Source organism: Paroedura picta, chromosome 11, assembly GCF_049243985.1.
Source record: "Paroedura picta isolate Pp20150507F chromosome 11, Ppicta_v3.0, whole genome shotgun sequence".
NCBI classification, from domain to species: Eukaryota; Metazoa; Chordata; class Lepidosauria; order Squamata; family Gekkonidae; genus Paroedura; species Paroedura picta.
Window position 1 is genome coordinate 6,420,802 of NC_135379.1, and position 14,139 is coordinate 6,434,940.

Here is a 14,139-nt window from a genome sequence, read left to right on the forward strand (position 1 = left end):
TCGAGAGAGACCAAACCCTGCTGGCTGTAAACGGCTACATTCCCCACCAAGAAGCGTACCCGAGTGGGAATTAGCATGTTTCTGCCATCTTCTTGTCTCCATTCTAAAGCATAACGAGAAGGCCCCATCGTCTGCTTTCTTAAAATGACTGCCACGTATAAGCTGCAAAGTCTAAAGTGTGAACATCTCTGTGAGGAATAATGCAGGCAGAGGGAATCAGCTCGTTCGGCGATTGTCCCCCCCGCCTCACCCCACCCCATCCTGCACTGGGGTTCCAATTTGCACGGAACATCTCCGAGCTCATCGCACTTCTGCCTCTCCGGCCCTGACGCTAGCCATCCTGCTTTGAAACAAAATGAAGCCGGAGGGTCTTCAGGAGCTGTTTTTGACACCAAATTCCCCAGCCGATCACCGATGCATGAAATGCCCACAGCCTGGGCTATGACTCATGGCGGAGCTGCTTGGCTATTCGGAGACAAGCCTGTGAGGCATAGCTGGAAAACCGCACTGTGGGGGTTATAGATGGTAGGAAACGGTACGGCCTCTTGGCAAGATGCTGATTTGTGTCAGGGGTGTTGGCCTGTCTGTTTTGTCACACGGATATGACAAAGGGGCCCTGCCACCTGCACACACAGCGAAACAGACTGGGAAACTTTCCTTATGGATAATAGAGAACATGCTGAAATTAAAAACAAAACAAAAAACATTTCATTATGTCATTTATGCCCTGCCTTGCTCCCAAAATGAGACCCTCTTCTCTATTTTATCCTATTGTTGGAAGAGTGTAAATGTGCTAAGGAGCAGAGCAGCGGTAGGTTAAAGAATAATGACTTTTATTGAACCTGGAAAGAACTTTGTAAAGAGAAAGAGGAGAGAGTCCTAGCAGTCTGACTGACTGACTGGTCTTCATCTGAAGGCAAACAGGGAGGAAGGGTGCTCAAAAGAGCAGGAAGTCTCCAGTGGAGCCAATCTGAAAACTACTAGGATGTTCCCATCTAAATATACTACTCACACCTCTCCCCTGATGCCCCCTGTTGGATTCCACATCCCGTTGAATCATACACACTACAGATTGTGTGTATTCCAAAAACGACCAACCAGTGAAGTTGGATAGGCCGAAAGTGTATGGCCAGCCTAAGGTCGCCCAGCAAGTTTCCATGGAGAAGCAGGGATCTGAACCTGGGTCCCTGGATCCCGATTGGTCACCACTAACCATGGGATGCTTGTACTGCATCAGCCCCCCACTTCCATGGAAGGATGGTCCACTAGAATGAAAGAGGGTCCCACTGGAGAAAGAAAGAAAGAAAGAAAGAAAGAAAGAAAGAAAGAAAGAAAGAAAGAAGAGAGAGAGAGAGAGAGAGAGAGAGAGAGAGAGAGAGAGAGGAAGGAAAAGAAAGAAAAAGGAGGGAAGGAATAGAGGGAGAGAGCTGGAGGGAAAAAAGAAGGAAGTGCAGAGCACCTTCGAAGCCCATCTGGAGGGAAGCGCCAGGAGCGATGCACGTCGAAGGGCCGGCCGTTCCCCGCCTCCTCCTGCCGCCCCCCCCCCCCGGCTGTCCTCTCCCGCGTCCGGCGGCCCTGGCGGCGTCTGTCTGCGCGGGGCTTCCCCGAGCGCGCGCTCCTGCGCCCTCCCTCCCCACGTGCGCCGCGCAGCCCGGGCACCGGAGCAGCCGCCTCGGGGTACGTGGGAGGCGGCGTGGCCGGCCGGGGAGGGGGCGCGTTGCCAGGCCAGGCAGTTCTCCCGGCGGGAGACTGGCCTCTCCTCCGGGGTCGGCCCTCGCGCCCCGGCGTGGGGTCTGGAGCGGCGCGCGTGCGGAAGGCGGAGGGCGGCGGGAGGAGCTGCTGCGGCATGCCGGCCACGCGTGCGGGAAAGCCCCTCCGAACTAGAAGGCGCGGCCGGGGGGGCGATCCCGTGACGATCCGTCGCCCGTGAAGCCGGAGCCTTTCTGGAAGAGCCGCCGGCCGGGAGAGAGGCGCCCGGGGACGCTGGATCGGCTGCCGAGAGGAGCCCCGACCGGGCGCCCGACAGCTGGAGGGACGCGTGGCGAGGCCGGGGTCTTTCCTTCCCCGCTTCCATCCAGCCTCGGCCGGCGCTGGGGGCTTCTTTCGGGCCTCGGCCGCTCAGCCTCTTCCCTGGCAGGGCTGCCTCCGGATCCAACGCGCGGCAGGTATTTGCCCGGGATCTAGCCGCCGCCTTGCAGCGGCGAAGGGGTTAACCGCATCGGACGGCGCGGGCTGGGGGGGGGGGGCTTCCCTCGAGATGGTCTGTCGCCAGAAGGCTTCTGCCCGGGGCTGTGAAGCCCCCCCCCCAGCTTCGCAGAGATGGGGCGGAGTGTGCTTTGTGCCAAATGCCTCTTGCTTACCCCTGCGAGCCCCACCCTGCCCGCTCCCATAGGGTCGCCAGGTCCCCTCGTCCCCAGATCCAGTTTGGGAAACTCTTGGAGATTTGAGGATGGAGCCTGGGAAGGAGAGGGACCTCAGGGGGTACAATGCCCCAGAGGCCACCCTCCAAATTTTCTCTGGGAGAACTGACCTCTATTGTCTGGAAAGGAACTGCAATTTTGGGGGATCCCCAGCTCCTACCTGGAGGCTGGCATCCCTATATACAATGCAAGGGAGCCCACCCTCCAAAGCTTCCGTTTTCTCCAGGGTAATTGATCTCTGGGGTGTCCCCAGGTCTCACCTGGATGCTGGCACCCCCTTCCCTTCGTGACCCCAGAATGGCCCCAGTCACTCATCCCGCTGAAAAGGGACACAAGCATCCCCGCCTTTTTGGGTTCCAGATGCCTCCCTCTGAAGAAGAAGAAGAGGAGTTTGTTTTTATTCTCTGCTTTTCACTACCAGAAGGAGTCTCAAGGTGGCTGACAGTCGCCTTCGTTTCCCCAGAACAGGCACCCTGTAAGGTAGGTGGGGCTGAGAGAGCTCTGAGAGACCTGCTCTGCAAGAACAGCACTATCAGGGAGTGTGACTAGCCCAGGATCACCCAGCTGGCTGCATGTGGAGGAGCGGGGAATGAGCACCGACTTGCCAGGTTAGAAGCTGCCGCTCTTAACCACTATATCAAGTTGGCTGTCTGGTGGTGATTCCTGAATTGTTGACCCTTCGTTTGGTAGACTGGCTGGCAGAGATCTAGAAAGGGAATAGGGCAGACTTTTGATAGAGACTTTGCAAGAATGTTAATTTGTGGGGAGGGACAGGGCGGGGGGCTTTCACCAGCCCATTTATAAGGCCAACTTTAATGGGGAGGGTGCATTGGGTGGAGGGCTCTTTTGCATTACAAATACCCGGTGGTGAAGGAAAGCAGGAACTCATGGAAAATGGTGTGTGTGTATGTGTGTGTGAGAGAGAGAAGGGGGCATATCCAGAGTCCAGTAGGTACTTCACACATGCCCAGAGATTCTCCTGGATAATATGACTCTGGGACTGTTTTTCTACAGAACTGGACCTAGCGGAAGAGGGGCGAGGGCTGGACGCTAAAGGGGCTTGACCAAGAGAGCAGGGGAAAGACCGAGACTTCCTTTGGGTTCACCCAGGGGGTCCACACACAGGATTGAATCTTGGCCTTGGACAGAGTGGTGGCTTTTGACCAGTTTGAGTCTTTATCGTTATTGTGAGCTCCACATTTTGGAATCATTATGATGCATTACAGGGAGCTTCACATTTAGTGATCCCCCAGGCCACCAGCCAGGTCTTCTTGTAATGCTGTAATGTTATATGTGTGGGTGTGTTACATTTTATTTGACTATGAATGAAGACCCTTTGGGTCTAAAATACATTTGGTCTATGGTCATCCGATGGGCAATATAGTATGTGCACAGATTTTGATGCTTATATTTTAATGCTGTTTTTAATCTATTTAATGTGCGGTAAATATCTGTATTCTAAATTATATATTTTTTTCTCTCTACAGAAGGGGACCGGGTGGAAGAGGGTCGAGGGCTGGATGCTAAAGGGGCTTGACCAAAAGAGCAGGCGAAAGACTTGAGACTGCAAGAGATTCTTCTTCTTAAACCGCTGCAAACGCCACTTTATCTTTTGCATTAAGCTACCATTTAGAACACCCAATTGGGCACATCTGCACTTCCGCCTCCCATGCAGACAATCCACTTGCCAAGATGACGACAGCGTAACGCTGGTGCAAGTATCCAACAATGAGTGGATGCGCCTCAAACGTCCCCTGAGCCTCATGTCCTGACACTGTGGAAGTGCCGAGCGAAAACAGGAGAGGGCATATTAGTGTGGAACGACGATTCTCACTCGTGTGTCTCTGCAGTCTGATATACAGGCATGGGAAGTCCAAATGCCAGCATGACAGGCTGGCCATGAATGTCTTCTTCGTGTCTCTTGTGGCTGGATTGCGGCTCCGATGCTTCAGAAACCAACAGTGTGCCAGAGCTGTGGTGCCTGAGATGTGACGGGCTGGCAGTCTTCGACAGAACGACGACATTTCCATGGGGCAGCTGCTGAAAACCAGAAGCGTCACCCCCTGGTCTCACCTTCTGAAGCTCTCCTCTGCCCTCCCCACGTTGCCTGCATGATGGATTGGGCCCCAAACTTCACCTGTTTCTCGGTCACGACGTCGGCAGAGGCCAATCGGAGCAGCACTGACTCCCTCTCCGGGCTTTCGGGCACCGGCGCGCCCTTGTCGGTGTTCGGCGTCCTCGTCTTGACTTTGCTGGCCATGCTGGTGGTGGCCACCTTCCTTTGGAACATGCTGGTGCTGGCTACCATTCTGCGGGTGCGCACCTTCCACAGGGTGCCCCACAACCTGGTGGCCTCCATGGCCATCTCGGACGTGATGGTGGCCACCTTGGTGATGCCGCTCGGCCTGGTGCATGAGTTGTCCGGGCGGCGCTGGCGCCTGGGCCGGCTTCTGTGCCAGGTGTGGATCTCCTGCGACGTGCTCTGCTGCACGGCCAGCATCTGGAACGTCACCGCCATCGCGCTGGACCGCTACTGGTCCATCACCCGGCACCTGGAGTACACGCTGCGGACCCGCCGGCGCATCTCCAACATCATGATCGGCCTCACGTGGGGACTCTCGGCCATCATCTCCTTTTTGCCGCTGCTCTTTGGCTGGGGGGAGACTTACTCGGAGCACGAGGAGGGGTGCCAGGTCAGCCAAGAGCCGTCCTACACCATCTTCTCCACCTTTGGGGCTTTCTACTTGCCCCTCTGCGTGGTGCTGTTCGTGTACTGGAAGATCTACAAGGCAGCCAAGTTCCGCATTGGCTCCCGGAAGAGCAACTCCATCACGCCCATCAGCCCTGAAGCCCTAGAGGTCAGTCATTTCTAGGGGGGAGGTCTGTGGTGCAGCCCCGAGGATACCACCCGCCTTCCCATCATGGCTAGGAGGGCTTCCTCAGCTGCTTCTGCACCTATAATTCAGAGAAGATCAGGCTGCCCTCCTTGACTTAGGGGTTGTGGGACGGGAGGGGCCATGGTCCAGGCATCTCCGGTTAAAAGGACCAGGCAGGAGGTGAAGGGAAAGGCCTCTTCTAAGAGACCCTGGAGAGCTGCTGCCAGTCTGAGCAGGCAATACAGACTTCCATGGACCGATGGTCCGAAGCAGTAGACAGCAGCTTTGTGTGTTCATGTATTTCCTGAAATAATGTTTCCCAAACCTTTGGAATAATTAAAAGCCCCCCAGGAAGGCATCATAGTGATTTCAGTGGGAGCAATTTGGTACCTGTGGTTAATAGAATCATAGAGTTGGAAGGGACATCCTGGGTCATCTAGTCCAACCCCCTGCACTGTGCAGGATACTCAAATCCCAATTGCTCATCCACTGTCACCTGCTACCCCCTTAAGCCTTCACAGAATCAGCCTCTCTGTCAGATGGCTCTCCAGCCTCTTTTTAAAAATCTCCAAAGATGGAGAACCCAGCACCACCTCCCAAGGAAGCCTGCTCCTATAGATTATTATTTATCATGTGGTACACGTGTTATGTAGCTGGGGCATCCTAAAATTGTCTGGCTGCCATTCGGAGGTGGCTTGCCACCACCTGCCCCTACCTCCTTGGGGGCCGCCCTTCCGAGGGCTAGCCAGGGCCGACCCTGCTTAGCTTCTGAGAGCTGATGGGGCCGGGCTGGCCTGGACTGCGGAGGTCTGGCATTCCTGTAGAAATAAATGGGATGGGGGGGGGGGTTCCTAACACTGACTGGATCTTCTCTTAAACAGATGGCAGCCAAGATGTAATTGTTTCACATCCGATAGCTTGTATTATACAAGCTGTTTGTGTTTTCATGCAAAAATATGCTGCAATCCTGCAAGCGTTCGGGGAGACACCTCAAGGGCTTTTTCCTGAATGGATGGCTAAATGTTTTGCAGCCCATCTGGCGTTTGCAGGATCGGGGCCAAAGTTTAAGTGGTTGCAAATCATAAAGTGGAGAGGAATAACAGGAGCATGCTAAGCAGTAATTTTATTTTGTTAAGAGACAGTGGCCATTCGGGCTAGCCTTGTGGGCTAGAAGCTTAACCCCCGCTTTTATAAAAGAGGAAGCCGTGGGTATGGAGGTTCCTTCCAGAGAAGGAGAACCAAAAGAGATGAAGATGAGGTCGGTCAGGTCACTTTTTAACCAGCAGAGGCGTTTTGCTCATTAAAAGTGGATCGGCAGGGGGTGTCCTTCCTGAGAAGTGACTCCCTTGTTGGTTTCTGTGAAAGGTAGGGAGCTTCTCTCCATTACGAAGAGAGTCCTAGCGTGGACTCTGTGACTTAAGGGAGCCAGTGGATAAATGTGCAAAGGGATAAATGTACAGGCATTCCAAAACAAAAACAAAACAAACCCAAGTTGGGGTACACAGTGCATTATGGTTGTACAAAAGAACCACTGTGTAATGACAACACACTAAATCGAAGTTTACACAGTGTAAAAAAAAGTTTATCCAGTGCTTAAAAGCATAAATATAACATAGTAATTCTACTCTGAAATAAAACCACAGAGATAATCATTAGAACCTGATTGTTACCTAGAGGCCTCCAGGCACTTGTGTGGTATAAAGTTTTCGGTCGGGGTCGACTGAAGCAGAATGCAGGCTTTACCGGTTCCTTGTTTGGATTTGGGATTTCCAGTGGCGTTCCTACAGTTACAGAAATATATATTTTTTGTAAAATGGCTGTTAAGTTGATGTGTTTAAGCGCTGGAGAAACTTTTTCTACATTATGTACATTACTATTCCGTGTGTTGTCATGACACAGTGGTCTCTCTACATGTGGAGGTTTTCCGGCCCATCGGACAGCAGTGCTGGTTCTGTGGATTTAGGCCGGGAGGGATAAGCTGGTCTTTGGCTGTCCTGGCTCTTCCCCACATGCCCTTAGCCATGCAGATAACCACTGTGGGGACAGGAAGGAATTTCCCTCCAGTCCAGATTGGCCCAGGGACTTTGGAAGTGTTTTGCCTTCCTCTGGGCGGACAGCAGTAGTCACCGGGGAAGTGGGAGGGGCGGGGTTAGCTATGAATTCCCTGCGTTGTGCAAGGGCCGGACTAGATGACTCTTGGGGTCCCTTCCAGCTCTGTGTCCGAAGGATACCCCCAAATCTGCAGCCTGAAGAAAGATGCCCTTAACCCTGTGGAGGGGTAGTCAAACTGCAGCCTTCCAGATGTCCATGGACTAGGTTCTACTGTGATCAGGCTCTACTGTGGCACCTTCCCTCCCAAGGAGAACCTAGAAACAGTTACATTTCCAAAACAGCCTTAGATTTTTAAAGAAATGTCAATCAGTATATAGGCTGCAGTTGCCATGCAGAGATTGTTTACAAAACTGCTCTTACGGGCGATGCTGGCCACATAGAGAGCAATGCACATTCTTGAAAGCAGATGTCAAGCCTCCGAGGCATTTTCGCGTCACGTATCTCAGCAGCCTTCACAGCTGCACTGCAAGGTAGGCCAATGGTGGGATCCCTAACAAACGAGAACCGAGGCTGAATGCGGTTTGCCTATGGCGGCCTCCTACGTTCAAGCGTGAGCTGAGGTTTAAATCTAAGGCTGCCTCGGATTGTGGGCTTTGGCATTCCTTGAAAGCCAGGTTGGTGCAGTGGTTCAGAATGGTGGCCTTGAATCTGCAGAACCGGTTGGATTCCCCACTCCTCTTCCACAGGCAGCCAACCTTGGGACAGTTCTCTCTGAACTCTCTCAGCCTTGCTTATCTCACAGGGTGTCAGTGGTGGGGAGAAGAAGGGAAGGCGACTGGGAGCCCTTTCGAGATTCCTTCGGGTGGAGAAAAGCAGGGAACAAAAAAAACAGCTCTTCTTCTGGGCTGATGGGTCAGGAGAAGGGAATGGCCCCGGCTCTGACAGGGCAGCTGCTTGGCATGCGGAAGGTCCCAGGTTCAATCCCCACCATCTCCAGATGACAGAGATCAATCTCACTGGAGAAAACGGATGCTATGGAGGGTGGGCTCTGGGGCATTGGACCCCACTGAGGTCCCTGTCTCCCCCAGGCTCCATCCCCAAATTTCGAGGGGTTTCCCAACCTGGATCTAGAAATCCTGCCCCGCCCATCCCCTGATGATGGCCAGGGGTGTGGGGGGGACCTGGAAATCTTAATGGGGGCCCGCTGAGGTCCCTGTTTCCCTGGGCTCCGCTCTGTCTGTGCCCCCCCCCCTGTTGGCTCTGGGTCCGAAACTTCACCAGCATTCAGGCCACAGAGCTTCTGAGACCCTTCTTTTTATTTTGGCACATTGGTCCAAACTGATACGAGAGTTCCTTGAAGGGGACCCAGACAGGGCATTCGACTCTAAAAAAGAAACCAACCTCGGGGCGGGGGAGGATATGAATTGTGTCTGGAGGAAAGGAATGCCTCCCCCCCATTGTTTCTCTAATGGAAAAGGGCCTCCCTAGGAGGCTATAAACACACCAGTTTGTGCAATGTGTCGTTGAGTAACTTCTGAATTAATGTCCTCCAAAATGTCATATCATTAACAGCCTTGCTCAGGTCTTGCTAACGAAGGCTCTGACTTCCTTGGCTGAGCCCAGCAGGGGATCTTTAATTATGTATTTGGATATTTCTGCCCTGCTTTCCTCCCCACTAGGGACTCAAAGGGTTGCCTCCAGATTGGGGCGATCTCCCCGCATTCCAGTTGACCTCCGGACAATAGAGATCAGTTCCACAGGAGAAAATGAATGCTTTGGAGGGTGGGTTTGTGGCATTGGACCCAGGTGAGGCATTTCCCCTCCCCACCCCTGCCCACCGCAGGCCCCACCCCTAAAACCTCCAGGTATTTCCCAACCCAGGGCTTGGAACCATGCGCCCAAAGCAGCTTACAACATGGTTCTCATCTCCCTATTTTGTCTTTACACAACCAGCTTGTGAAGAGACATAACCTGGGAGGATGGTCTATGGATGCCAGCCTCCAGGTGGGACCTGGGGAATCCCCCTAGAATTACAGGTCATCTCCAGTCTACAGAGATCAGTTCCCCTGGAGAAAATGGAAGCATTGGGGTGGGGGCACACTGTGGCATTGTACCCCTCTGAGGACCCCGTCCTCCTCAGGCCCCATCACCAAATCTCCAGGAGTTTCCCAAGCAGGGGCTGCAACCATTCTTCCCCCTCCCCGCCAGCGGCAACCCTATTGGAGTCACCCAACAAGCTTCCATGGCAGTGTGGAGATTTGACAAAAAGCATTAAAATTGGTCTTAAAATAGAAAAGTCAGACTCTGTGCATTACTGGATGTACAATCTCAATGCTTGCCCATGGGATGACCATAGATTTTGACACAAAGGGTCTTCATCAGTGGTCACATAAATGATAATATATGCACACATATAATAGTGTAATTATAATAAGAAGAACTGGTTGGTGGCATCAGAATCACAAAATGTGAAGCTCCTGTAATACATAATAATTCCAGATGCGGAGCTCACAATAAAGACTCAAAATGGTCAGAAATCACCACTCTGTCCAAGGCCAAGATTCAATCCTGTGTGTGCATCCTCATGTGTGAACTAAAAGAAAGTGAGCTCCACGGAAATTTGAACCTGGATCTCCCAAAACTTGGCCTGTCCACTCTTCATTGGTATTGTTTCCCCACGCGGCAGGGATGGGGTAGAGAGAAACAGTTCTGATGAGCACAGTAGGAAGTCCTCCTCTTCTCAGCATCACAGTCTCGACCTGGATTTGGCCTCCCTAGGGCTGCTTTTCAGGGTCAAATTTCATGTCTGGAGTTCCAGTCTGGGACCCTCAAGATCCTGTGGGTTTACTGAGGCAGCTTTTACCCCTTGCTCTGTACGTACGGGAAGTGTGGGTGCTCTTTCCCTGCTTCAGCACATATCCCATAAGCCACTTGTCAACAAACTGCTCGTGCCAAATGGAATTTCACCATTATCCAGAAGCCTGTTACTGGGTCTCCCGCCAGGCTCTGGCCCCTTGCCTTCCCAGTTCTTGCCACTAACAACAAGTTTTGGTAGCATGACAAAGCTTGGAGATTGATCCGGGCTGAGGCAGCTGAGACTCCCCCTCTGGGAGTTGACATCCTGCATCAATCTCCCAGCTTCAGCCCAGACGTTTCCAGAGACACATTATCCTGTGGCTATTATTTAACATTTAATTAGCATCTGTGCCGTCCTCGGCATTGTACGGCACAAAGGAATGTCATTATCCCTGCCCAGGGGACGGAGCAGGAAATCAAAAATCAGGCAGGCTTAATAAAGAGGAGGAGAAGGAGCAGAAGCTACAGCACCGTCTGAAGATGGGAATGGTGTTGCAGAAAAGGATTTGCAGGAGGGCACGTTTAAGGGTGCGGAGCTGCGTCTCGGTGGTGGAAGGCGTTCAGAAGGCTGCTAGTTTGGTACTTGGCCCATCTCCAGTTAAAGGATCTTCAGTGGCAGGTCAGGGAGAAATTCTCCTTGTGCTTGAAACCCTGGAGGATGGTTGCCAGCCAAATACATCTACAGATGCTCCAAATACATCTGCAGAACAGACCCTTACAGTCACTGCCCCCAAGGTCATAATTGTCATGGGCACCAGATCTGCTTGGAAAAGGCCTACATCTGACAATCGTATTTGTGTTTGGCAGGTCAAGGGAGCCTCGCAGCAACCCCAGATGGTGTTCACTGCCCGTCACGCAACCGTGACCTTCCAGACGGACGGGGACAGCTGGAGGGAGCAGAAGGAGAGGAAGGCGGCCCTGATGGTGGGCATCCTCATCGGGGTCTTTGTGCTGTGCTGGATCCCCTTCTTCATCACAGAGCTCATCAACCCGCTCTGCTCCTGTGACATCCCGCCCCTTTGGAAGAGCATCTTCCTCTGGCTCGGCTACTCCAATTCCTTTTTCAACCCTTTGATCTACACGGCCTTCAACAAGAACTACAACAACGCCTTCCGGAATCTCTTTTCGAGGCAACCCTGAGCCCTGCGAGGAGCACGTTCCACAAACGTCTCTCCTCTCCCTGATTAAGGCAGGGAAGGCCTCAACTCTCTTGTCGAGAACTCCAGTCGATCTGTTGATAGTACATTAAATGCCATTTATGGAAGGGGCTTGAGGCATCTTTCTTTCTGGAAGGGAACATCTCCATCGTGAAGATAATGTAATCTCCTGGCATTCAAATGGTGGGATGTTGTTTCCACGACAACCGGATTGTTTTTGTTTGTTTGTTTTTTCCAACCACCACATTGATTGTAGCTATGAATGTGATGGGGAAGGCCGTCCTTTGCCTGTCATGGTCCCCCATTGGGTGGAATATGTAACATCATTTACAATGAGTAGGATCAGATTCCCCAGACACCCTTGCTAATTTTTAAAGTTATTTGGGTTTAAAGATTTTTTTTAAAGTACAGGTTTCTTTTAAATCCCTTAGAAGATTTTGCTTTGTTGTGGTATTTTTCTAGGGCAGCCTTCTCAACTTTTTTGCCGTTGAGAAACCCCCAAAGTGGCACGATTGTGCAGAATATTGTATTGGGAAGCATCGCTGTGTACATGCCCACCCGGGCCCCCTCCCCTTCCCACCCCCTCCAGACCCATTATGGGCCATTTAGGGGGGGAGGGCAGGTCAGCATGACCATATATGGTCCCTATCACCCAATAAATGTTTAACAAATTAAACAAATATATTAAAAATCTATTAGCTCCCACCCATTTGGGAAAGCCTTCCAGGGCTTTCAAGAAACCCTGGTTGAGAGCCTGCTCAAGGCCAAGAGGGCTCATGTAGCTGTTCTAAGAATTTTTTTTTGTTTATGTATTTACTTCATTTATACCCCACTTTTATCTCCAGTGAGGACCCCAAAGGTATCAGCAACATTCTCCCTGGCTTTGTTTTACCCTCACAACGCCACTGTAGAGTGGAGGGATCTATGGAAGAGTCCTTGGTTCAATCCCTGGCATCTCCAGGAAGAATAACGTCATAAGTGACGTGAACAACCTCAGACCCTGGAGAGCTGCTGCCATTCTGAGTAGACAATACTGACACTGATGGACATGTGATGTGATTCAGTATAAGGAAACTTCAGGTGAGTCTATGAGTAGGCCTAGGTCACCCAGTGAGCTTCCATTGGGGATTTGAAGCCAAGGCCCCCAGACCCTAGTCCAGCACACCACACTGGCACTCAACAAGTGGGAAACACAGAGAATTCTAATTGGGCCATACAGGCTGTCTAGTCCAACCCTGTGCTCAGTACAGGATCAGCTTAAATCATTCATGATAAGAATCTGTCCAGCTGCTGCTTAAAGACCACCAGTGAGAGGGAGCTCACCACCTCCTTAGGCAGCCCATTCCATTGCTGAACTACTCTGACACATAGTTGAAACCCATTACTGCAAGTCCTCTGCTGCCAACAGGAACTGCTCCCTGCCCTCCTCCAAGTGACAGCCTTTCCAATACTTCAAGAGAGCAACCGTGTCCCCTCTCAGCCTCCTCTTCTCCAGGCTGAACACTCCCAAGTCCCTCATCCTTTCCTCATAGGGCTTGGTCCCCCAGGCTTCGTCGCTCTTAAGAAAATTAAGAAAAGTTTTCAACCATTTTCATTAAGGAAATATAAGAGGTGGCATGGGGGGCAATCAAAGTGTTGCACGCCAGGAAGTAAACTCCCACCAAACCCACTGATGCTCACTTCCGACTACCAACACTTAGGATTGGATCAGCAAAAGAAAGTGTTTTCCAGACTCCCATGTGCCAATGCTGCAGGTGACAACAACAGGGAAGCGGGGATTCTTTGCCGTGCGGATGCTGCTGTGATCAAAATCCAGCTATGTGCAAAAGTCGCTTCAACTGGGTTAATACATCTGGTTGGAGAGAATCAAAGGAGAGCAAACGTGCACTGATGGGTCGCTCTCTTAACAAAACCTTCTGTTGTCCCAGCCCCAAAGATGTGGCTTCCATGAAATCCTCTTCAGCGGTTTCCCACTGCCTTGTTCTTTGCCCGTTCTCACAGTCCTTTAGTCTTTCTTGACTGCTTCATAGATATTGAAGTGGCTTTGTCGTTCCCATTGTTCTGCTTTATGTCATTTCGCGCACACCCCCCCAAAAAAATCAACAGTAAATAAAGTGGGGAAGAAAGAACTATGGGCAAATGCAATGGTTAATTTGCAGAGAGAGGTCTCCCATCCAAGACTTATGGTGGCCCCAGCAAGGGACCTTTGAGGCAAGTGAGAAGCAGAGGTGGTTTGCCGTGGCCTTCCTCTGCAGACTCTTCCTTGGTGGTCTCCCATCCAAGTACTGATCCTGCTTAGCTTTTGAGTTCTGACTGGCTAGTACTATGCCCCTTTCTCTCCTGGGGGTTATGTGGTTCTGCAGTAGCAAAGCAACAACATTCAGCAGCTGTTCTGAGCCACTTTCATTTTTACAGTTTTCTTTGTCGCCGTGTCCTGCAGAGCATTCCTAGAATTAAAGCCTGCACCATTCTGTCCAATCAAAGACTCAAGGTAGTTAGGCATGGATTTGTGGATAAAGAAAAAGTGTTCTTTCTGTATGGTCTCTCATTAATTTAATTATGTTTTATTTATTTTATTTATTTATTTATTTATTTATTTATTTATTTATTTATTTATTTATTTATTTATTTATTTATTTATTTATTTATTTATCATACTTTTATACCACCCTCCCCGGAGGCTCAGGGCGGTTTACATTATAACAGAGAACCATACATAAAACAGTCTGTAGAACATGTACACCAATAACCAACAATTGCAACCAAACACAACACAGT

At 51.2% G+C, this 14,139-nt stretch overlaps 1 protein-coding gene across 5 annotated transcripts; it reads left to right on the forward strand.

Annotated features, from left to right (window-relative positions):
- Positions 1-1,522: 1,522 nt before the first annotated feature.
- On the forward strand, positions 1,523-13,489 carry HTR5A (5-hydroxytryptamine receptor 5A). Of its 5 annotated transcripts, none has more exons than XM_077303767.1 (4): positions 1,523-2,165; positions 2,842-3,028; positions 3,908-5,278; positions 11,012-13,489. In XM_077303767.1, the coding sequence occupies exons 3-4, from the start codon at positions 4,532-4,534 to the stop codon at positions 11,342-11,344; spliced, it is 1,080 nt and encodes a 359-aa protein (XP_077159882.1). In that variant the 5' UTR covers positions 1,523-2,165; positions 2,842-3,028; positions 3,908-4,531; the 3' UTR covers positions 11,345-13,489. The 5 variants fall into 5 exon arrangements, with proteins under 5 accessions (XP_077159882.1, XP_077159883.1, XP_077159881.1 ...); XM_077303768.1 differs by having other exon boundaries at positions 2,884-3,028; XM_077303766.1 differs by having other exon boundaries at positions 1,523-3,028.
- The last annotated feature ends 650 nt before the right edge of the window (positions 13,490-14,139 follow it).